At 50.6% G+C, this 21978-nt stretch overlaps 2 protein-coding genes and 2 long non-coding RNA genes across 4 annotated transcripts; 1 reads left to right on the top strand and 3 right to left on the bottom strand.

Annotated features, from left to right (window-relative positions):
- Positions 1 to 339: 339 nt before the first annotated feature.
- Positions 340 to 3799, bottom strand: LOC110557144 (H-2 class I histocompatibility antigen, D-37 alpha chain-like). Its single transcript, XM_021651330.2, has 7 exons — positions 3647 to 3799; positions 3184 to 3453; positions 2747 to 3022; positions 1977 to 2252; positions 1745 to 1861; positions 1253 to 1285; positions 340 to 1120 (listed from the first exon to the last, which is right to left on the bottom strand). Exons 1-7 carry the CDS (start codon positions 3720 to 3722, stop codon positions 1077 to 1079), a joined length of 1092 nt encoding a protein of 363 aa, XP_021507005.1. The 5' UTR covers positions 3723 to 3799; the 3' UTR covers positions 340 to 1076.
- Positions 3732 to 4665, top strand: LOC132648281 (uncharacterized). Its single transcript, XR_009586648.1, has 2 exons — positions 3732 to 3873; positions 4071 to 4665. It is a non-coding gene; the product is annotated as an uncharacterized LOC132648281 (long non-coding RNA).
- A 7916-nt stretch (positions 4666 to 12581) lies between these two features.
- On the bottom strand, positions 12582 to 14544 carry LOC132648282 (uncharacterized). The gene is made up of 4 exons (XR_009586649.1): positions 14473 to 14544; positions 13919 to 13949; positions 13755 to 13796; positions 12582 to 13618 (listed from the first exon to the last, which is right to left on the bottom strand). It is a non-coding gene; the product is annotated as an uncharacterized LOC132648282 (long non-coding RNA).
- Positions 14545 to 14828: 284 nt separating this feature from the next.
- On the bottom strand, positions 14829 to 21507 carry LOC110557149 (H-2 class I histocompatibility antigen, D-D alpha chain-like). The gene is made up of 2 exons (XM_060369979.1): positions 21501 to 21507; positions 14829 to 16329 (listed from the first exon to the last, which is right to left on the bottom strand). Exons 1-2 carry the CDS (start codon positions 21505 to 21507, stop codon positions 15767 to 15769), a joined length of 570 nt encoding a protein of 189 aa, XP_060225962.1. The 3' UTR covers positions 14829 to 15766.
- Between the last annotated feature and the right edge of the window lie 471 nt (positions 21508 to 21978).

Genomic DNA, 21978 nt, shown 5'->3' with positions numbered 1-21978 from the left:
TTGCCAGTGTTCTTCCTCTGGGCCGCCTTCCTCCACCCACACCTATCTGGCCATGTGCCCCTCGCCACCTCACCCATGGCGGCTCTGCTCCTTTTTCTTCTGGCACGTGTCTCTCCTTCCCAAGATCCCTGTCCCCACAGCCCTCGCCCCTTACCCATGCCCGCCTCATTTCTGCCCTTCCCCGGTGCAGGCCGTTGAATCAGCCAATCAGGGATAATTAGGGAACATCCCTCTCAGCACAGGGGACCGGAGAGAGCTCAACATTAATAACAATGCCCATGGCAGGGCGGTAACCAGGTCTTAAGGCACTGAAATCAGTGTTTGAAAACACAGTTGGACTTTGGTGAAAGATTACTAATATTTAATGTTGATTTATATTTTGGTAAAGCAGGTTATTCCTTAACCAGCTGTATACCCAAATCACCACACAACGACTAGGATTTATTTAATTAGCCTAGAGCACAATGCTGGACAATAATTACTCCATCCTAGACCTCCAAGCCAGGATAGCTTCCTCCGGTTCTTAGGTCCAGTTCATCTTTCCTAATGATTCCTCCTCGCTCGGATCTCCCCCCACCACACACACACACACATACTCATCTCTTTCCTCCCCTCACCAGACCATCCTATTCTCTCCATTGCTCAGCATTAGCTGGTTGTTTTACTGAAAATACAGAGAATAAATGCTGGCGTGTTTACACAAGCTTGAGACAGGTGATGCTTACAATAAACATCACACTGCAATGTCCGGTTTGAAACCAGATAGTGGGGTAGAGAAAGCAGCACTGGAATGCACAGGGACTGCACGTGTCCACAAGAAGGGATGTCAACAGATGTCCAGGATCTTGGACCTTCCTCCAAGACCTGCGTGTGCTGGGGATAGAAAGGTAGGTTCTGGACGGGGCTGTGTTCCACAAGGCAGCTGTCTGAAGCTGTGGAACGAGGGTCATGAACAGTCAGTACAAAGATCTCACAGGCCCACTGTGACTCAAATGTCTAAACTCTGAGAAGCCCTGGGACCCAGCCCTGTCTCCTTTGCCTCAACCCCAATCCCAGGCCCCGAGGGTGTCAACTTTTCAAGCCTTCTGAGAGAAGTCAGAGCCCTCGGAACTGTGACTGCCTGTGGTAGAAGAAATAACAAGCCATTTAGGAGACTGAGAGGATGTGGCAGGAGAAGGAATTATGGCTGAGCTCCCCACCAGCTTCAGCTCCATCCCAAGGGCTCAGGGACAAGCCTGCCCACACTACTTACCCACAACATGAACATAGCCCCCTCCTTTTCCACCTGTGAGAAGAAAGGCCATGAGAGACCAGGGAAGATCCCAGCCCTAGGAAGTTTCCAGAACTGACAGCAGACCCAGTTAGAGACAGTAGCAATGAGGGTGTGGATGTGTTTCCATTAGTGAGCAGAGCACACTTCTAATGAGAGGAACAGGCCAGACTCCCCCCCCCAAAAAAAGAAAAGTCATCAGTACCAGGAAATATGCCACAGGTCACCAATTCCAGGAACAAGACCATAAAATCCCCTAACCAAGACATAGCCTGGAGATAACCCACAAAAATGTTTGGGGCTCTAGGCTTGAACCGCTGTGTTGGAGTCAGTGTGGGCCCGAGCTCAAGCTTGAAATAAAGACCCTACTGCGTTTGCATCAGAGTCGACTCCTTGGTGGGCTTTGGGGTCTGAGAGACTTGGGCATAACACTGAAAGGGACTGAGAGAAAACCCAGACCCTGCCCTCTCCTACCTGTGTTTCTCCTCCTCTTCCTCACAACAGCCACCACAGCTCCACTGATGACCACAGCTCCAAGGACAACCAGAACAGCAATGACTGCCATGATGGGGACAGTGGGCTGAGGAGGCTCTGGGAAGAAAAGGGCAGGAAGGGAAGGTGAGGGTCATGACCCCAGCTCTCAGCCCTGACCTGCTCAGGGTCTGCATAAGGCTCCAGGTCTCCTCTGCACCCACAGCCTCCTTACCCCATCTCAGGGTGAGGGGCTCAGGCAGACCCTCATGCTGCACATGGCACGTGTAATGCTGCTCCTTCCCAGGAGGCACCACCACAGCTGCCCACTTCTGGAAGGTTCCATCCCCTGAAGGCCTGGTCTCCACCAGCTCCATGTCCTGGGTCAGGTCCTCCCCATCCAACTGCCAGGTCAGGGAGATGTCAGCAGGGTAGAAGCCCAGGGCCCAGCACCTCAGGGTGATGTCACCTTGAGGTCTGGGGTGGTGGCTCACATGTGCCTTTGGGGGATCTGGGGGAGAGTTGGAAAGATGATGGGTCTTGCTTTCTTCTGGAGACTCAGCAGGGTTCCTGTGACCTTCCTGGGAGTGGACAGGAGACCTGGAGTGGGATTTGGGGTGTCCATAACCTAGACCCTAGCTAGAACACTTACACCTGGAATGACCTGGTTTTTTTTGGGATGCCCTAGGCTGTGAGGGTGACAATAGGGAGGCTTCAGGTCTCTGCAGCCTGACTCTGAGCTGGGCGAGGGCAGGACACTCAGAAAAGCTGGAGTCACACTCCAGAGATACTGAAGAGTAGGCACAGAAGGAGGCCTGAGGTGCTCCCCGCGGGTTCAGGCCCATTGCTGTTTGCCAAAGGATGTTAAAGGACCCTTCAGGGGAGAGGCAGCGCGATCTCTCGCCTTCCTCTTCAGCGCAGCGCCTGCTGGACAGCGCTCTCTCTGTGGTACCCTCAGGCCGTCCCCTACCCCTGAGGAAAGCTGAGGAGGGGTCTCCCGGGCACCTGAGCGCAGCAGGGTCTCCTTTCCCAACTGCAGGTATCTGTGGAGCCACTCCACGCAGGGCCCCTGCAGGTAGGCCCTTTGATGGTGGGCCTCCCCGACGTCCTCCGATTTGCGCTTGGAGATCTGTGCGGCCGGGTCGAGCGCCGTCCAGGAGCGCAGGTCCTCGTTCAGGGCGATGTAATCGCGGCCGTCGTAGGCCTCCTGGCAGTACCCGCGCAGCAGGCGGCCGTCGGGCCCCGCCTCGCAGCCGTACATCCACTGCAGCGTGTGCGGCTCTGCCGGGGAAGGCGCGGTCAGCGGCCCCTGGCGGCCACCCCGGCGCGCTCAGAAACCAAAGCGTAACCGAACCCTCGGCCGGTGCCCGGCGGCCCCGGGCAGGTGTTCGCGGGAGACTTCCGCCCAGTGGGTCACGAGGACCCGGCCCGGGGTCTCTCACCGTCCTCACTGCTGTTGTAGTAGCCGAGCAGGGTCCTCAGGTTCACTCTGAAGTTCCTCCCGGTGTCCCTGGCGACCCGCGTCTCCCTCTCCCAGTACTCCGGCCCCTCCCGCTCCACCCACGCCGCGCGCGGCTCGGCTCTCGGCGTCTCCGCGTCGCTGTCGAAGCGCACGAACTCCGTGTCGTCCACGTAGCCGACGGCGATGAACCGGGGCTCCCCGAGGCCGGGCCGGGACACGGCGGTGTAGAAATACCGCAGCGAGTGTGAGCCTGGGGGCGGCGCGCGGTGAGACCCCGACCTCCTCCCGGGACCCCGGGCGGGTGCGCGGGCCGGGAGGGGAGCGGCGCGGGGCTCGGGACGCGCGTGGGGACGGCGGAGGGTCCGGGGGTCACGGACACGCGGCTTCCCCGGGGCCGCCCCGCCCTCCCCGCAGAGCCCGTTTCCCTCCGACCCCGCACTCACCCGCGCGGGTCTGGGCCGTCGGGGCCAGGGCGGCCGCCAGCAGCAGGAGCAGCGTGCGCGGCGCCATCGCCCCCATCCTGATCCCGGACTTCTGAGCCCCGCGGACTTCCTGGATTTCTTGACCGGTGACTGCGGCGACGCTGATTGGCTCCCCAGGATGTCGCCACCCAATGGGGGAGAGGAGCGCCTGCGCGTCATCAGTGTCTGGACGGAAAGACCTGACACAGGTTAGGAGCAGAAGTGAAACTGGGACATGGGGAGTCCCTACCCTGGGCTTCCCCAGCCCAGAACCCTGTGTGCGGGACAGAGCGCTGGGTGTCATGGTGACTCCGCGTTCTCCCCCAGAAGCTGTCTGGACACCAGGACAGAAACACAGGCCAAACTCATCATCATTCTCCACCCTTCCTCTGCCTCTTCTCTTCAGAAGTCGACCCTGGAGTCTTCTAGAAGAAAAGCCACTTCCGGGCATACAGTGGCAACAATAAGCAGTTGGGGACAAGCAGTTGGCTCCATTTGTATATGGAGAGAAGCTGTCCTTAAGCAGGGGCGCTGGCCTGCGAGCCCCTCACAGACCCCACAGAGACCAGGCTCTGTCCATCTGCAGACCAAGCAGCTCCAGAATCTGCTAAAAATGACGGAGACTCAGCAACTACCCGGACAATCTCCCAGGTTCCTCTGTGGTAATCTCGATGTCCTTGGGAGCAGAGGGTCCAGGGCAGCATCAGTCTTCGCTGCCAGGCTCAGAGGGCCCAACAGACTTTCCTGTAGGCTAGGACTTGGGGGACTGGCCTGCTCAGTCTCAGAAAAACAGGGCAGTCAACTCCCCAGTGTCCTGCTTGTCCACAGTTTGGACAGGGTCCTGGCGACGGGCAAGGGTAAGGGAAAGATTTTGAGGACCTTTATCTGGTAAGAGTATTTAAACTAAACAAGCTTTGCCTGTTTCTAGTGACTTGTTTTAGGCTTCACTTTGAGAACATATACAGTAGGCTAAATAAAGCTGATTTCTGTAATTAATTACATCAGGACTTAGCGTGACAGCAGGGAGAGCTCTGCACACATTTATATGGTGACTATTAACCAGCATGTTTTACTTGTCTTCAAGTTTACAATAAGTCAGTAGCTTTCATAAGATTAGGGCTTTATATAGTTAAGTTGAGCCTTAAAAATAAGAGTTAAAGATCCCTTAGCATCAAAAGAAACCATCAAGGCAGTAAACTTTAGTCTTTAGGAAACTGGTATCTTGAGCTGGATGTGGTGGCACACACCTGTAGTTCCAGCCCTCTGGGAGGCAGAGGCAGGCAGATCACTGGGAGCTCAAGGCCAGCCTGGTCTAGGCAGTGAGTCCAGGACAGCCAAGGCTACACAGAGGAACCCTGTCTCAAAAGAAAAAGTTAAAAAAGACTGGTATTTTTTACAGTGTGCCATTATAGAATATCATAGTTTTTTTATGACTCAGTTTATCCAAACAACTAAAGCTTAAGAAGCTGGGCAAAGACAAAGAAGCTAGACAAATATTACTGTCTTGTCTGGGGTGCAGCTGTCAGCTCTCAGGTGAGGAACAAGGGACCCCGAGATCAAGGTTCTGTTTCTGTCAGGAGAGACTGGAGTGCTTGAGGGAGAGGACTGCGGGCTGGGCAGGGCTCCTGGTCTCACTGGGGGAGGAGGAAGTGGGTTTCCCACCACGTATTAAGCTCAGCTCTGTTAAAGGAGATGGTCGGTTTCAGATGATACTGAAGTGTTACAGCTCTTTGACTATGTCGCTGTATTAAGCTGTATTAACAGCAGGAGTGTTGGAGAAAGCTCATTGCTGCTCAGCTGGCAGGCTCAGGCCCTGAGGCCCAGAAGGCAGGTCCAGGTGTGGATGTTTCACCTGAAGTCAACACTGAGCTCAATTGGGTCAGGCAGGCTTGACCGAGGCAGCTGTGGCTGGCCTGGAGTCCAGCAGCAAATCTCCAGGGAGGAGGGAAGCCCTCTTTTCACCATAGTTAATGACAAATCTCAGGCAGCCATCATGGAAAGCTGATGGTGTCACGAAGCACCTTTATTTCCTGTGAAATCAGGGATGTATAATGGGCAATGGGAGGGGTTTGGAGGGTGAATGCTTTTGATTCCCTGGGCTGGAGGTGCTAGGGATACTTGATTTACATGTACTGGTTCAGCACCTCATTTACATGGAGTAGCATGGTCCTATCGCAAGAAGAACACAGGACTTAGTTATCCTTTAGCTGGAAAACTCTCCAGGTAAGTTGAAGGTCATTTGCTTAAAGCTTAGATCTCCTTAGCACAGGGTGGGTATTTCCAGGAATCCCCAGGTGCTTACTGAGCTGGTTTCTTCTCAGGAAAGAAAGGGCCTGTAATCTCCCCTGAGGGCTATGTGACCCTGCTTAAGGTTTTAGGGTTCAGGTAGAGAGGGCACCCTACAGAGAAAGGGAGTCACTGAGAAAGGTATAGACTGAGCTCAGAGGCCACCTGGAAATGTCAGACTTTGACCTTGTCTAGAGTCCCACATTGTACTGGCAGAGACCTTAGAAATTTATAAACCTTATTCCTCAAACATACCTGGGCTGGAAAGACATCCCAGAGGTTAAAAGCAGTGGCTGCTCTTCCTGAGGACCTGGGTTCAATTCCCAGTACCCACATGGCAGCTCACAACTGTCTGTAACCATAGTTCCAGGGGATCTGACAGCCTCACATGACATGAATGTAGACAAAACACCAATACACATTGAATGAAATTTTAGAAAAAATAAATTCTTTATTAATTAACACCTGTTGTTACTTATCTTCATTGATCACCTTGGTCTTGAACAGGTAGCAAAGACATAATAAGTAGTTAGACATACATCTTAGATCAGCTTTTGCTAATCCAAGTAGACCTTTATAACCTTCCCTGTGGGAAGGTACTCTGCCAGCTACCAAAACACCAGGAAACACCCACCCAGACACAACACCTACTATCTGTCCTGCCTGAAAAACATGCCAGCGCCAAGTGACAGGAAGCCTTGGGAGGAGCCGGTCCATGTCTGACTGAAGGCTCACTCCAGGGGGTGGTACCCATGCCCGGCACTCTAAGATGACCAAGAATCAGAGACCAGTTAGTCCAGAGACCTAAGGTAAAGCTTACACTACCAGTCAAAATAACTGAAGAAAATGGTCCCTAACGCTATTCCGCTAAATGAGTTCCTTGTTCTGACATCAGAGAAGCTTCCTTCTGCAGAGAGGAGAGAGAAGAGGGATCAGAGCACACAGCTCCGGATAAAATGTCTCCATCAAACCCTTCCCCCGAGCTCTGGGAACCACACAGAAGAGGCAGCAGAAGGGGACGACGGAGGACAGCAGGAGAACCAGTCCCTCCACATCAGCTAGCAAAGCGAGGGCATGGGGCGCGGGGGTGTGCGCTGTCCTGGGCTTACAGCTTTCCCTTTAGCATTTCTGAGACTCCTGAGTGTGAACAGGCAGGTCTTTGGCCATTGTGCCTTCTCACAAGGCTCTTTTTCTTCTGTTGGTTTGCCTTGTCCAACTTTGATGCGATGGTTTTTTATTTTTTTAATTTCATTATATTTTATTTTGTTGTTAAAAAAAGGTTAGGAAAAAAAAAACCTGAAAAAAAAGAGGGGAAAGGAGAAGTTGGTGTGAGTGGAGAGGTCGGGAGCTTCTGGTCGGAGCTGAGGGAGGGGAAGCCATGTTTAGAATACATCCTATAAAAAACGTGTTTTCAGTAAAAAAGAAACATGAAAAGAAATGACAGAAGTGAACTGACAACAAAACAAACCAGAAAGCTCACCGGGGCTGGGGCTGCGTGTGGGTGAAACGCTCCTGTACTGAATAAACAAACAGACAAACAGGGAGAGAGATCCCATTTGAGAGCAAACACGAGGGAGGCTAGCTTGCCATTAGGTATATGGGCTGTAGGGACGGATCACTTAGGAGGTTTAGTGCATCTAATTAACTAATGATTAATTAATTAATACTTAGATGGCCCCTGCAATGTGGCCCGTGATGGTCTCAAATCGGTGATCCTCCTGGGTGGAAGGAGAAAACCCTGCGGTCTAGGCCTAGAGAAGGAGTGGGGGAGAGTCGGGGAGAAGGGCCCAGGACACATCTGCAGTCCGTGAGGGCGCGTCCGGGTTAGGCTAGCTGAGGGGGGAAGGCTCTCATCAATACCTGAGACAGCCCCAGCGCAGTGGTCATAGGGAAGTCAGAGGAGCAGGAGAGTGAGCTGGGCAAGGCCGTCACCTCCGGGAGCTTCCTGAAGGGGCGCAGTGTGCCAGCAGCGCCCCCTGCCGGTCACCCTGCTTCCCTCCCCGCTGGCCCGTCTCCAGGCCTGGCCAAAACCTTTCCTCCCTTAGCTGCTTCTTGTTGCAACATCAAGGAGAAAACCAACAAATGAAGAAACTGACCCCGGGAGTGGGCTCCGTGCGGCGACATGCCTGTCCTTGAGGTCTCAGGCCTCAAGACTCGCTGAAGGAGAACGTGGAAGAATTTGGAACTTTGGACTAGGAAGGTCCTAGGATGCTGCAGGCAGAGCTCAGAGGGGTGTTGCTGAGGGAACTTGGAAGAGCAGCACTTTAAGCCAGGCAGACAGAGGAAGCACTTTACCCATTAACCATCTCTCCAGCGCCGCCCCCTGCGCCGGGGTGGGGGTGGGGGAGGGAGAACATGGTGATAGGTTTCAAAAATACTCCAGTGTTTCCAAGAAAGGTTAACTTTTCAGAAAGGATTGTTCACCTATGAGCAAATGCTGCTGGGCTGGCAGGGGCTCAGGAGCTCAGAGCATTTGCTGCTCTGTCAGAGGCCCTGGGGTTGGTTCCCAGCGCCCACTGGAGGCCCACACCATCACTTCAGTTTCAAGGTATCTGACACCCTCCTTAAAAAAAATGTCAATTACAGTTTATTCACTTTGTATTCCAACTGTAGCCTCTCCCTTGTCTCCTCCCAATCCCACCCTCCCTCCCTCTTCTTCACCCTGCCCCTCCCCCAGTCCACTGATAGGGAGGTCCTCCTCCCCTCCCTCTGATCCCAGTCTGTCAGGTCTCATCAGGACCGGCTGCATTCTGACGCCCTCTTTTAGCGTCCACAGGCACTGTGCACACACAATGCACGCACATAAGTGCAGGCAAAGCCGTTACACACATAAAACAAAAATACACCTTAAAATAGCTTTGCCGTGATAAGGTCTTGCTCAGTGTTGGGAAGGTGTTTGCTAAATATACAGGCCCATATCCAAGGAGGCTTGTATGTCATTTATGCTTCTTTTTCTAGCTGGGAATAAACCCATGACCTCACAAATGATGGGCAAGTGCTGTACCCCTGGGGTTCACCACAGCCTATCTCTGCCATTAATTCTTTATGTAAATACGGCGTTTCAAACCAGCTGTTTCCCTCCGACAGCGGTGGTGCTTTGAGTGGGGCGTGAGTGCTTTCTGTGGACTTGCCTTCCACGCCTCTTGGGTGTCACCGCTGAGAATACTCCACCCTGCGGAACTGCAGAGGGCGGGTGACCGATGGGGTCGGGCTGGGGAAGTCAGCACTGACACCCAGCTCTGTGGTCCGGACTGGACTGTGTTCGTGGGAGCTGAGCAGAAGCTTGACCCAGCAAGGGCCCCAGGGACTGCCGGAGCCCCGGCTGCACTGCTGAGGGCATCGGTGCTCAGGACTCAGAGCTGACAGGGGAAGCAGGGACCTGACTTAGAGCTCTGAGGGAGGTGCCTCAGTCAGGGGAGCCAGGGAACACGTGACCAGATACCCGCTGAGCAACAGGGCCCCGAGAAAGCTGAAAACAACAAACCCTTAGCGGTGGTAAGTTTATGAGGGGTCTAAGGCCCTTAAAGAGAGGGAGGAAGGCAGGAAGTGAGGCCCCGGGGACAGCGAGGATGAGGAAGATAGGAGGAATGTTATCTTCTGGACTATGAAGACTCGCTTATGCTCCATATTGGGGAGTCTGCACGGGCACGGTAGGAGCACTTAGCAGGTAAACACAGCTCATCACTTGTTTGGTCGGCATCATCCACCGGGGGCCACAGGGTTCCGGCGCAGTACACGGCAGACACCCAGACTCTACCTGGACCCACCTGAGCGGCGGCGGGCAAAGCTCTGGAATGGCTGGCAGCTTTGCTCCCTGCTTGCTCTCCTCCTGAGAAAGCCTGGGTGGTGGAGGTGAACCGGAAGGCTGCTTTTAGGGCGCCTGTTTGTTGCCTTCTCAGACGTGATTGCGAGAATTACAATCTGCAGAGATCAGGAAGTGGAGAGAGAACCCACACAAAGTGGTTGAGGCCTAGAGCGCCCCAGAAGGGACTGCCAAGGACAGGGTGATCTGTTTGGAAGTTTGTGTAACCTATCAGCACCTTGAAGCCCTGTCAGCCAGGAGCAAATCTGGTGCCATCTGGTGGCCACACTGAGGAACAGTTGCCGCGTCCTGCTGGGCTGGTGTGCTGGCACGTGCTGGTTCTCTGTTTACAGTTCACGACTGTGGCATGAACTGCTGTTATTCTGCTTTACTTTATTAAGAAACATTCATTTCATTTACTATTGTTTTTTAGAGCAGGGTCTCTCTTTGTAGCCCTGGCTGTCCTGGAACTTGCTTCGTAGACCAGGCTGGCCTTGAACTCACCTGCCTCTGCTTTTGGAGTGCTGGGATCAAAGGCGTGGGCCACCAACATCCATCAACAAGCATTAATTTTATAGACAAGACATATTTTAAGTCGTGAATGGACTTGCTCCTGGGCTGAGCAACCCATCATCTTGTAACAAATCTCATCGTCTAGCGGCCACAGTGCAAGACAGACACAGAGTTACCTCAGCTGCTCTCCCCACCGTAGCTGAGGTTTCCAGCCGATTCTTAATTGGACTGATGGATCTCGGACACAGCCATGTGCTCAGGGGACCAATCCGGAGTCAGCTGCCTTCACAGGTAACGATGTGTTCTCAGGGTCAGACTTCTCGAGGACTTTGTGGAAGCTTCTTTTCTGGCCTTAATCAGTATGTCAGTGTAGGGTTTTCTTGTACAGAGATCAAAGCAGAGATGTGGTGCTGAGCTGTAATAATGGGTCTTATAAACAAATGCAACAGTTACAGCTTGAAAATAACCCAAGATGGGATCTAAAATACAACACTCCAAGAGTTAAGGCAGCAAAGAGATTCAGGAGGAAGATTTGTAAGACTTACAACTTACCATGTAACATTGTACATGATGATTTATAGAGTTTCCACTTAGGCATTTATCTGTAATCTGTCAAGACCTGATTTTCTATTGCTTTAAAAAATGCTGGAATTTGGGGGTGGAGAGGTGGCTCCGTGGTTAAGAGCACTGGCTGCTCTTACAGAGGACCTGTGTTTGACTCCACATGAAGATGGCAGCTCACAACTGTAACTCCAGTTTCAGGGGATCTGATGCCCTCTCCCGACCTCCACAGGCACCAAGTGACCATGTAGTGTACAGTCCAGGAACTCACTCAGTAGACCAGGCTGGCTTCAAACTCAGAGATCCTCCTGCTTCTGCCTCCTGAGTGTCAGCATTAAAGGTGTGAGCCTCCACCACCCTGCTTCTCTTTCTTCCTTAGCATTTATCTTTCTTTTTTCTTGGCACCTCTCTTGATCCTCCTGCTTAAAGTCTACATTACAATGCTTTTACTGGCTCCTTTTCAGGCCCCTCCTGTGTGGCTGCCTGCATCAAGATGAAGCTGAGTATCCCCTTCGCATTCGCCAGCTGCCAGAAGCTCACGGAGGCGGATGATGAGCACAAGCTGTGTACTTGGCATGAAAAGGGAATGGTCACAGAAGCAGCCGGTGATGCTCTGCTGAGTAGCAGAAGGGCTGCATGGTCCGAATCAGGGCTGGGAACTACAACCAAGGCTTTCCCTCAAGGCAAGATGTCTGCGTCCTCGGCAAAGTGCTCCTGCTGCTGTGTGAGGGACTTTCTTGTCATAGACCAAGGACAACTGGGTGGACGATGCCAGCCTGGGTGCTCTCTACTTGGTGACTGTAAGCAGAGGGGAGAAGGAGATTCCTGGATTAATGCCACTGTGCCACAGTGGTGGGGCCCCAAAGAGCTAGCAGAATCTGAAAACTCTTCTGTCTTTCTAAGGAAGCTGATGCTATAGGACAATATGTTGTCAGAAAGCAAACAAAGAAGGTAAGAAGCCCAGGACCAAAGCACCCAGGAGCCAGCATCTTGTTACTCTGTGCCTCCTGCTACGCAAACACTGTTCTGGAGCAACAACACAGGGAAGGAGGATGAGGCTGCAGAGCTTCCTGAGCTCTGGGCCAAGAGGATGAAAGAAGCTGAAGGAAAAAAAATGGCCAGGAACAGACTGCCGAGAGACGTGGGCTGTCTTTACTGAGAGCTCCCACTTGCAAGTCTGTCCAGTAGAAACGAGTCTTTCAGAGTAACAAACAAGAGATCTGACCAGCAGAAGATCCTCTTCTTGGGAAAGGCACTTGCCTCCAAGTCTGATGGCCAGAGCCCACCCCCGCACCCCGCACTCCTTCTCCTCTCCCTCTCCTCTCCCTCTCCTCTCCCTCTCCTCTCCTCTCTCCTACATGGTGGGAGAAGGGAAGGGACTCCAGCAAGGTGTCCTCCGGCTCCCCCACATGTGCTGTGGCTGCCACGTGTACATACACAATAAAAAAGATCTATACACATGAAGCCACATGTACATACACAATCAAAAAGATCTATACACATGAAGCCACATGTACATACACAATCAAAAAGATCTATACACATGAAGCCACATGTACATACACAATCAAAAAGGAGATCTATACACATGAAGCCACATGTACATACACAATCAAAAAGATCTATACACATGAAACCACATGTACATACACAATCAAAAAGATCTATACACATGAAGCCACATGTACATACACAATAAAAAAGATCTATACACATGAAATACAAAAATAGAAAATGTTTATTGAAGCCCGGCTGTAGGAGCCCACAGTTCTTTTCTTCACCAAAGCTTGGTTGGTGTCCCTCAAAGATTAGGGGTCGCACTCAGTTCTGTGGAGGGAGGATGGTGCCTCGTCTCTAACGCTGTGTCCCTGGACTCTGTGACAAAACACCTCATGAGAACCCACTTAGGGAAGAGACAGGCGGTCAGACCTTCGAGACAGAAAGGGGGGACCTGTCTCTGTGGGCGTGGTGGCGAGGGATGGCCCGCTGGTGTCGTGGTCAGGAAAGGGCGGCGACCCGAGGGCTGCTTTCTCCTGAGACTCCAGCCGAGGAGTGGAGCCACCTGTCTTAACCTTCCCTTCTTGGTAAACCTGGCTGGAAGCACCCCACAGACACCAAAGGGCCGTCTCCTAGGGGATTCTAAATCCGGTCAAGTTGACAACAAAGAGTAGCCCTCTGAGGGGACACAAGACGGAGGGTTCCATTCTGCAGAAGCATGTTCTAGGAGATTCCACCCGGGGTAGGGGTGTATTCATTTGTTGTCGCGACCGCCTCGACCAGCAAGGAAGACGCAACCACCAGCTCTTCCTCAAGCAGTTTATTCAGGCCTTTGCAAGCTTCTTCTCCCCCCCATACCCCGGGCACTTCCCAATTATATAGGCAACCACATCAGCCAATCACAGCCAACCACGCTCACTCATCAGACCTGCAGCAGGCAGCCAATGGGCCAGTGCCACGCTCGCCTTGACCAAACATGGACTTGTTTATCAGCAGTCAGTACATCCGGCAGGCGCCATCTTTTAGGCGCGGCAAATTAATAGCCTAATAGCCACGGCTTGCCACAATTTGTGTGTGTGTGCGCATGGGTTCGTGCCTGTGTGGGTGGGTGTGTCCATGTCCCCGAGCGAGGAGACTAAACAAAGATATCTGAGGGCCGCAGGGAGACAACACCAGCCCAACGGTGGAGGACAAACAGATACATTTTGGGGGTTGAGCAGTCAATCCTGGAGCTGCAAAGGAGTGTCCTAGAGGAGCCTTGTCCTGCTCAGTCTTCAAAACGGAGTCACCATCTCCTACAAGAGTCAGAGCAAGTTCAGGGCCATCCATGCACAGTGGTGATGTTGCGAATCGCTCACTCGTCACTGCAAACGGCCACATCCGAGACTGTACAGCCCCGTCCCGTGTCCCATGTCCTACCCCAGCTCTCACCTCAGCATCCCCAACAACCGGAGTCCTGGTGACTGGCTCTGCCTGGGAAGGAAGGAAACAGGACCAGGTCAGACTTCAGAAGTTCTGGAGGCCGAGGGGGTGTGTGTGCACGTGAGCTCCCACGGGCTCCAAGACTCTCAGAGACCGTCTCTCACCACACTTACATGCTTCCTGGGTGCTGCTCCTCCCTGTGACCTGAGGAAAGAAAGCCCGGTGTGGGTGGCTCAGGAGCAGGCAGTCATGAGGACCTAGACCAGCGGTTCTCAACCTCCCTAATGCTGCGACCCTCATGTTGTGGTGACCCCCAACCATAAAGTTCTTCAGAACTGTGATTTTGAACTTTCATGGACCATAAGTATCTGATCTTCAGGACATCTGTTAACCCACCCCAAAGGGGTCGTGACCCAAGGTTGAGACGCACTGGCTGGAGGTTCCCTTGGTCCTGAGCCTAAGGAAGTTTCCAGAACTGAGGAGATGTAGTATCTCCCTGGAGCCTTGTGCTCGGGGAGACTTTTGCCTGTGGCATCTGGGCACGAGACCAGACCATCCCCAAGCAGGATCTGCCCTTCAGTCCCCTTCGCTTTACAAGGTTACACAGAAAGGCTTCAGGCTAGGTAGGCACAGAGCTGTGTGGTGGATCCCAGCCCCTAGCAGGGCACCTCTGCCCGGGGCTCGGAACCCTCAGGGGGACAAGGAAGCCGGAGCACACTCTTCCTACCTGCCTTTTCAGACAGAAACAGAAGGCCACAGCTCCCACGAGGATGAGAACAACAGAGCCCAGGGCACCAGTTAGCTCGGGAAGGTTTGACAAAGCTCTGGAAAAGGAAGGGACCGTGAGGACCAGTCGACTCTCAGCCCTGACCTGCTCAGGGTCTGCACAAGGCTCCAGCTCTCCTGACCCCAGCTCTGCACCCACAGCCTCCTTACCCCATCTCAGGGTGAGGGGCTCAGGCAGACCCTCATGCTGCACATGGCACGTGTAATGCTGCTCCTTCCCAGGAGGCACCACCACAGCTGCCCACTTCTGGAAGGTTCCATCCCCTGAAGGCCTGGTCTCCACCAGCTCCATGTCAGGTCCTCCCCATCCAACTGCCAGGTCAGGGAGATGTCAGCAGGGTAGAAGCACAGGGCCCAGCACCTCAGGTTGATGTCATCTTAAGGTCTGGGGTGATGGGTCACATGTGCCTTTGGGGGAACTGGGGAAGAGTTGGAAGGATGATGGGTCTTGCTTTCTTCTGGCGACTCAGCAGTGTTCCTGTGATCTTCCTGGGAATGGATAGGAGACCTGAGGTGGGATTGGGGTGTCCATAACCTAGACCCCAGCCAGAGCACAGGCCTGGGATGACCTGTTCTTTGGGATGCCCTAGGCTGTGAGGGTGACAATATGGAGGCTTCAGGTCTCTGCAGCCTGACTCTGAGCTGGGCGAGGGCAGGACACTCAGAAAAGCTGGAGTCACACTCCAGAGATCTTGAAGAGTAGGCACAGAAGGAGGCCTGAGTGAAAAAGCTCCCTAAGTGTCCAGGGCCATTGCTCAAGTAAAGAAGTAGTTGCTCAGTTACTAAAATCTTGGTCTCCTGTGGGAGAAAGGGAATTTCTTAGCTGTCAGAAAGAGAAGGGCTGGAGCACAGGGGGACTGAGGCCCTTCAGGGCTCTGGGAGGAGTGAGTTAACTGTCAAGGATCTAAGCCAGCAGTGCTCAACCCGGAGCCATGCCCCAGGTCCTCTGTCCCCACGCTGCACCCCAGTTCCCCAACCCCGGGCCAGCAGCTTCGGCAGGGTTTGGCTCCCGGGCACCTGAGCGCAGCAGCCTCTCCTTCCCTGTTTCTTCAGCAGCGCTGGCAGCTGCCCCTCGGGTGGGCTCCTGATTTGCCTGCAGAGCTGAGCTGCCCCGCTGCTTGTCGCTGTCCAGAACGCAGGTTCTGACTCAGGTTGAGGAATTCCTCGCGGTCACAGGCGAACTGCGGGTCCCAGCGGGGCAGGCGCGCCTCGGGCCCCACGTCGCAGCCGCCCAATCACTGCTGCGTGTGACGGTCCAGCTCAGCACCACCGAACTCCTGACCAAGCCACGCAAACCCCTGCGGTCTCCTTCCTGTTGAGGAGCTGGGCAGTTCTGGTAAAGCTCCAGGCCAATGAATGTGACCAACGTCACCGCCCTCGCTCTGGTTGTAGTAGCCGAGCGCGGTCCTCAGGTTCACTCGGTAAATCTGCTCGTTGCTCTTGGCTCCCCGCGTCTCCCTCTCCCAGTACTCCGGCCCCTCCCGATCCATCCACGGCGCGCGCGGCTCCATCCTCGGCGTCTCCGCGTCGCTGTCAAAGCGCACGAACTCCGTGTCGTCCACGTAGCCGACAATGATGAACCGGGGCTCCCTGAGGCCGGGCCAGGTCACGTTGGTGGAGAAATACCGCAGCGAGTGTGAGCCTGGGGGCGGCGCGCGGTGAGACCCCGACCTCCTCCCGGGACCCCTGGCGGGTGCGCGGACCGGGAGGAGAGCAGCGCGCGGGGTTCGGGACGCGTGTGGAGAAGACGGAGGGTCTGGGGGTTGCGGACACGAGGCTTCCCCGGGGCCGCCTGGCCCTTTCCGCAGATTTCATTTCCTGTTAGACTGAGAAGACAAGTCTCATTTTAAATTGGTATTGGTCTTGCATATTGGATTGTTTGCATTGGTAAATTTTAAAGTCTAGTTTAGACTTTTAAAATTATAAATATGCTTTATGATTGCATTCCTAAAGAGGATGCTTTGTTCTAATAGTGCAAAAACAGGTTTTGGAAAATATTTAAATGTTTAAGGCTATAAAACATTTTTGGAATTTATCGGGCATGTTAAAGTAATAACCCTTGGGCAGTCTAACAAAGAACTTAGAACAATTTCTCAACCCTTTGGGGGAAGTAAAAAACCTTGGTATTTATTTTGTTAATTTATTTGCCAAATAAACCAAGCCATGCTGTTGGGCCAGTTAAGAAAACTGCGGTTCTTACAATGTACCGTGTCAGGACGGTAAAGACCTGTGAATGAGGTAGCATATTCCAGACCACGGAAAGAAACCACAAGAAGGACTTGAAGGGAAGTTGTTATGTTGTCTGAAAAGCAAGAGAGAAGGCAAAGACTGGACTAGCAAAGCAAAGGAGAGTTTGTCTAAAAGAAAAATGTCTGGTTAGACCAGAAGAACGAAGCTAGGAACCTGAGGGTATATAGAATGTTACGGGTCAGTGTATGTATGGAAAGCCAGAGGGCATATCTGATTTTTAAAAAACTGTAAAATATGTTGTTCTTCATTTAAAAGGCTGGTGATTCTTCAATGCAAAGTGTTTGCTTATGCTCTTTAAAGGAGTAAAAGAACTGCAGCTCCATGTTAGCCCAGGGTTATGCAGGGTTATATTCAGATCATCGTTAACCATTACATAAAATACATGCCTGGCTGCCAGCGCCTACATAAATGATTCATTACTGTTTCTTTCTGGTCTATAGATTTGGTATGGCCAGAATAGTCCATCTTTTGAGGGCTATAAGCTAAGTTTAGTTCTCTGATTAGTGCTAAATGAAACTTTTCTCCATTAATCTTTTTGTTGTTAAGTCTTTATGCAATATGGTAGGATTAATAAGATTTGCTAGCCCCTTCATTAATTGATTGTGTCTGACTGAAAGTTTTCCTTTGATTGTAGTTCAGAAAAAGCAGATTTAAAGTCACACTAAGGACTGCAGTTGAGTACAAGATTGAGCTTTACCTAGCCTCTATGTTTTTTTGTTTTTTGTTTTTTGTTTTTTGTTTTTTTTTTTGGTTAAGCCTAGGATAGATAACTATTAAGTTTGCCTATATAGATCTACTTGAAATTTGTTTCTAAACCATGCATCTAAGGAATATGCCAGAATTCGAGATTATAGCAGCCTGTTTTATAGGATGCAGTTTAGAGCAGAGGATAAAGATAGACAAGGTGTAACTCAGATATGGTGGCCCTCAAGCTTGTCAGAGATCTGATGAACATGGCATTTTTTAAAAAATTTGTTTGGCATACAAACACACACACACACACACACACACACATCTGTGAGAAAGTTGAATGGATCCAGCAGTTAGAGACAGTTGTGAGCTGCCATGCGGGTGCTGAGAATTGAACCTGGGTCTTCAGGAAGGGCAGCCAGTGCTCTTAACCACTGAGCTGTCCCTCCAGCCCCTGAACATGGCATTTTAACATTTGTAAGCTTATTATGACAGAGTCCCCAAATCCTGGCAGTAGCTGCCCAAGCTCTACGAGAACATTTGTACCAACAACAGATGACGGCAACTCTGGATTGTGGTATGCTAACCACTGGGCAAGACTGACCCAACTGGCCCACTGCCAGGGCCCAGCCTACACTGGACAAAACTGTGGACACCTGGAGAGTCATTGTTTCACATTGTCTGAGTCGAGGTGAGGTCAATCTCTCATGTTCCTCTTTCCACAGAAGCAGTCTCTCATCTTCTGTGCCTGATGGCTGGACCACCTCTGCTCAGGATGCAATGAGACCACAGGAGCCAGGGACACTGCCTAGGTGATGGACTAACTAGTCATCTCTGACATTTTGATTGGTACATGGATTTAGTTTATATTTTATCCTTCTCAGGTCTCTGATCACTTTGACGTCTAGGCTAAGCTTACGGTAACTTTGCAGTTAGGGAGCAGACCGTTAGATCCACTGTTAGCTCATTGGTCATTTCATTAGCTAGTTAATGAGATTTTTTATTTAGAAAGGCAAACAGGTTTGCCTTACTCATAGGCTTCATGTTAGTTGCCTGTGTCTTAAGGTAAATAGGTGGATAAAAAAATATAAAATTTATATAAGATCTGATAATATAAAAATTTAAATTAAAAGGATCTAGAACATGTTATTTGACAATCTTGAAAAATGTTTCAGAATTATAAATGCTAGAAAGATTGGAGGATTTAAATTGATTTTTTAAGATATATGAATACAAGTTATAATCATATAAACATAATTTAAGACATAATAAAAGTAAAAGATATTTCAGATTTCTCCCCCCTCTCTACTATTGTTATGTTTATGTGGTTATAAGATTTCAGAAGTTCAGGATTTTGACCTCAATCGAGTTCTGATACATGGATGAAATACTGACTACTTATTATCCGGTCACACGCTTGAGATTTTTATTGCCCTTTTGGTTGTCTTCTGAAAATAGACTTAAAGGTACTTCCTATTATGGTAAAAACATCTGTTTAATATATATGTCTGACCCAAAAGCCATAGCCTTCACGGTGGTTTTCTTAATATCTGCCATTTCTGAGGTAGACTTTGACACAGGAATATCTTGAACCTATTCTTCCTAGTTGCTTTGTTAAGGAAAGTCCAAACATCCAAGCAATAAAGCCAGTAATGTATTTCTGTCTAAGTTTCCAATATGACATGGAGGCTAAAATTAGATGCCGAATGTACAAATAAAAATGGCCGAGCTCCTTTCATGGCTGATTACCAACAACAGGGCCCACAGTTAAAATGTTAGAGTTTCAAACCATGGACACACTTAAGTTGTTTATAAAGGTTACAAAACAAACAGCTAAGAAAAACTGATGCTCATTCCTTTGGATATAGTTTTACCTGTTACTCATAGAATATTGTTTATATTAGATTTGCTCATATGTCACTTTTCTGAGTTTTTTAAATAAAAATTTCCTTTTATGTACTAAAAATTCATATTAGTTCCAAAAATCCAAAAAGTCACAAGACCTGGATCTGTCATAGTTCAAACAGATCCCTGATAAGTTTTTTTCCCTTGGTCTTGGGATTCCTCATTTTCCCCAATTACCAGACATATTTTAACTTCTGTCTCTAGTCTGAATTTGTCTCAGCAGATTTTCACCTAGTTAACTCTATTCTGGGATCAGCTATGGACTGCAAGATGAAATCTGGACTTGCTAGAAGCTGGCATGATTGCTCCCTGTATCTTCAATCAGCTCAACTCACCAGATGCTTCTGAGGACTACCCCATTGCCCAGCCTTTGACTGGCATTTCAGCCTTCCTAACCTCCGATGCCAACGTTCCTACCATCAACACTGGAGCAGTTTCAGAAGATGAGATCTACATCCCAAAATCCTACCTGACAGGCTGAAATGTTAAGCAAAAAGGAGCTCCCTGACATTAGCTATTATCTTGGAGATTTGCTTAGCTGGAATAAAAACTAGTATTGCAGCAACTGGACTAAAAGCCTAAAGAGATCCTAGAGAAAAAATATTCCAGAGGATGAGTTAAATCCTGATTTAACAGTTCTCCTAGGTTTACAATACAGTAATGGTACTCAGATCCCATTGTGGAAAAGTAAATCTGTAGGACTCCAGGGGTCATATCTGTCAGACCCAAGATTGGGTCTTCAAATGATCATGGGAAGGGGGAAGGAAGGGCTCTAGCTTGAGAACAAGCAAGAAAAGTGGAAAACTGGGAACTTTCCACTAACTGCCAAGTGCAGAGTACACCCTCTTCTCTCCGCTCCCCTCCCCCGGGACTCAAATCTCATGGACAGTTGCTGGAAAAGCCCCCAAGGACACAGGTGGGGCCAGGCAGTCCTTGGAGAAACTGCAAAGCAGGCGGCTTGACCCTGAACACTCTGGCCAGGGCCCCTACTGGAATGTCTCAAGCACATAGCCAGACCCCAAAATGTCCACCAATGAAAAACTGCCCTGTTGCTATTTGTAAAGTTGCCTATAAAAACCCAAAGCTTTTGTTTCTCCGGGTTGCCTCTCCTTATGGTGCAGGAGACCCCAACATGTTGGTTTCAATAAACCTCTTGCTGTTTGCATTGATCCCAGTCTCCATGACTCACTCAAAGGTCTTCTCTGGTAATGTAGGACTCCCAGGAGTCTTACAGTGTAATGGGTGAATCTGAATGCCGTGAAACTATGCGGGCTTGGAGGTTTAGGATGGAGTAACTATTGCCCAGCATTGTGTTCTAGGTTAACTAAATAAATCCTAGTCTCTCTGTGGTGTTTGGTTATACAGCTGTTTAGGATTAATGGCAGCTTTACTAAAAGATGTATCAATAGTAAATACTAACCACCAAATACAACATTCCAGCAATGTTCTTGTTGTTTGGTTGTTGTTGCTGTTCTGAGAAAGGGTCTCACTGAGTAGTCCTTGGCTGGCCTGGAACTCACTGTGTAGACCAGAATGACCTCAGACTCATAGAGATCCACCTGCCTCTGTGTCCTCAGTGCTAGGACTAAAGCTGTGCGCCCCCATGCTCCAGCACAACCCCAGTGCTCAGGATTGCTCTACTGTCTAGGGTCTTTCTGCTGCATTTGGATTTTAATTTTTCCCTTGCATCCGTGAAAAGCAGCACTGAAATTATGATTGGTTGCTTTAGATCTGCAGATTGCTTTCCGTGGCCCCGACATTCCTAATGTTAATCCTCTCAGTCTGTGAGTGAGCATGGCAGGTCTTCCCATTCTCTAGTGTCTTCCTCAGCTGCTTGCTTCAGTGTGTTAAAGTTCTCTTAGCAGAATTTCCACATTGTGCATAAATAAATTTGAAGGGGACAGGGGTGTCTCTCCTGTCTATCCTCTGTCTATAAAAGAGAGAGACCTCTTAGATTTTATTTAATAAGCTTTGAAGCACCAGAGCTGGGCAGATATTAACTGTCTGTGCCACTTTGCCATTTCCAAGCCATGTGCCCAATGTGACTTGCCAATTAGTCCTGCCACAGCTGTTTCTGCTGTGGCTGTCTGTCCTCAGGGGGAATTCTCTTGGTCATGTGCTAACGGTCCATCCGGCTCCATGGAGACCCCTCTCCCCACTAACCTTCTCTCTCCTACCTAGGGTTGGGGGGTTGGTGGAAAGAAGGGAGAGGCTTAAATACCCCAAATACAGTAAGGTTTTAAATGAATGCTACAGCACCTAGATTCCCAGAGTCAGGGAAGGAGAGGGAGCGTCAGGCAGAACACAGATCCAACAGGACTAGAACTGAGCTGAGACCCTGTGGATCCCTCCTCCTTGTGGATCCTACAATCTGGGGTTAGATGCTGAGAGATGGGAAAGATGGAGAGAAACTCCAGGGAGGTGCCTCAAAGGAGGCAGGAGCTCAGGAGACTGAAGTTCATCTCCTCAGCCCAGTCTCCTGTGAAAAGGGCCCTTGTACTGTCTGGTGTGTACAAGAAAAAACAAAACAAAACAACAAAAAACACCTACTACTGATGTCACATTTGAGTATCCAAAGGACAATGAGAGAGGCACCACTCAA

This window comes from Meriones unguiculatus, chromosome 16 (genome assembly GCF_030254825.1).
Source record: "Meriones unguiculatus strain TT.TT164.6M chromosome 16, Bangor_MerUng_6.1, whole genome shotgun sequence".
NCBI lineage: Eukaryota > Metazoa > Chordata > Mammalia > Rodentia > Muridae > Meriones > Meriones unguiculatus.
The sequence above is the reverse complement of the archived record's forward strand: the minus strand, read 5'-3'. Positions and strand labels throughout refer to the sequence as shown.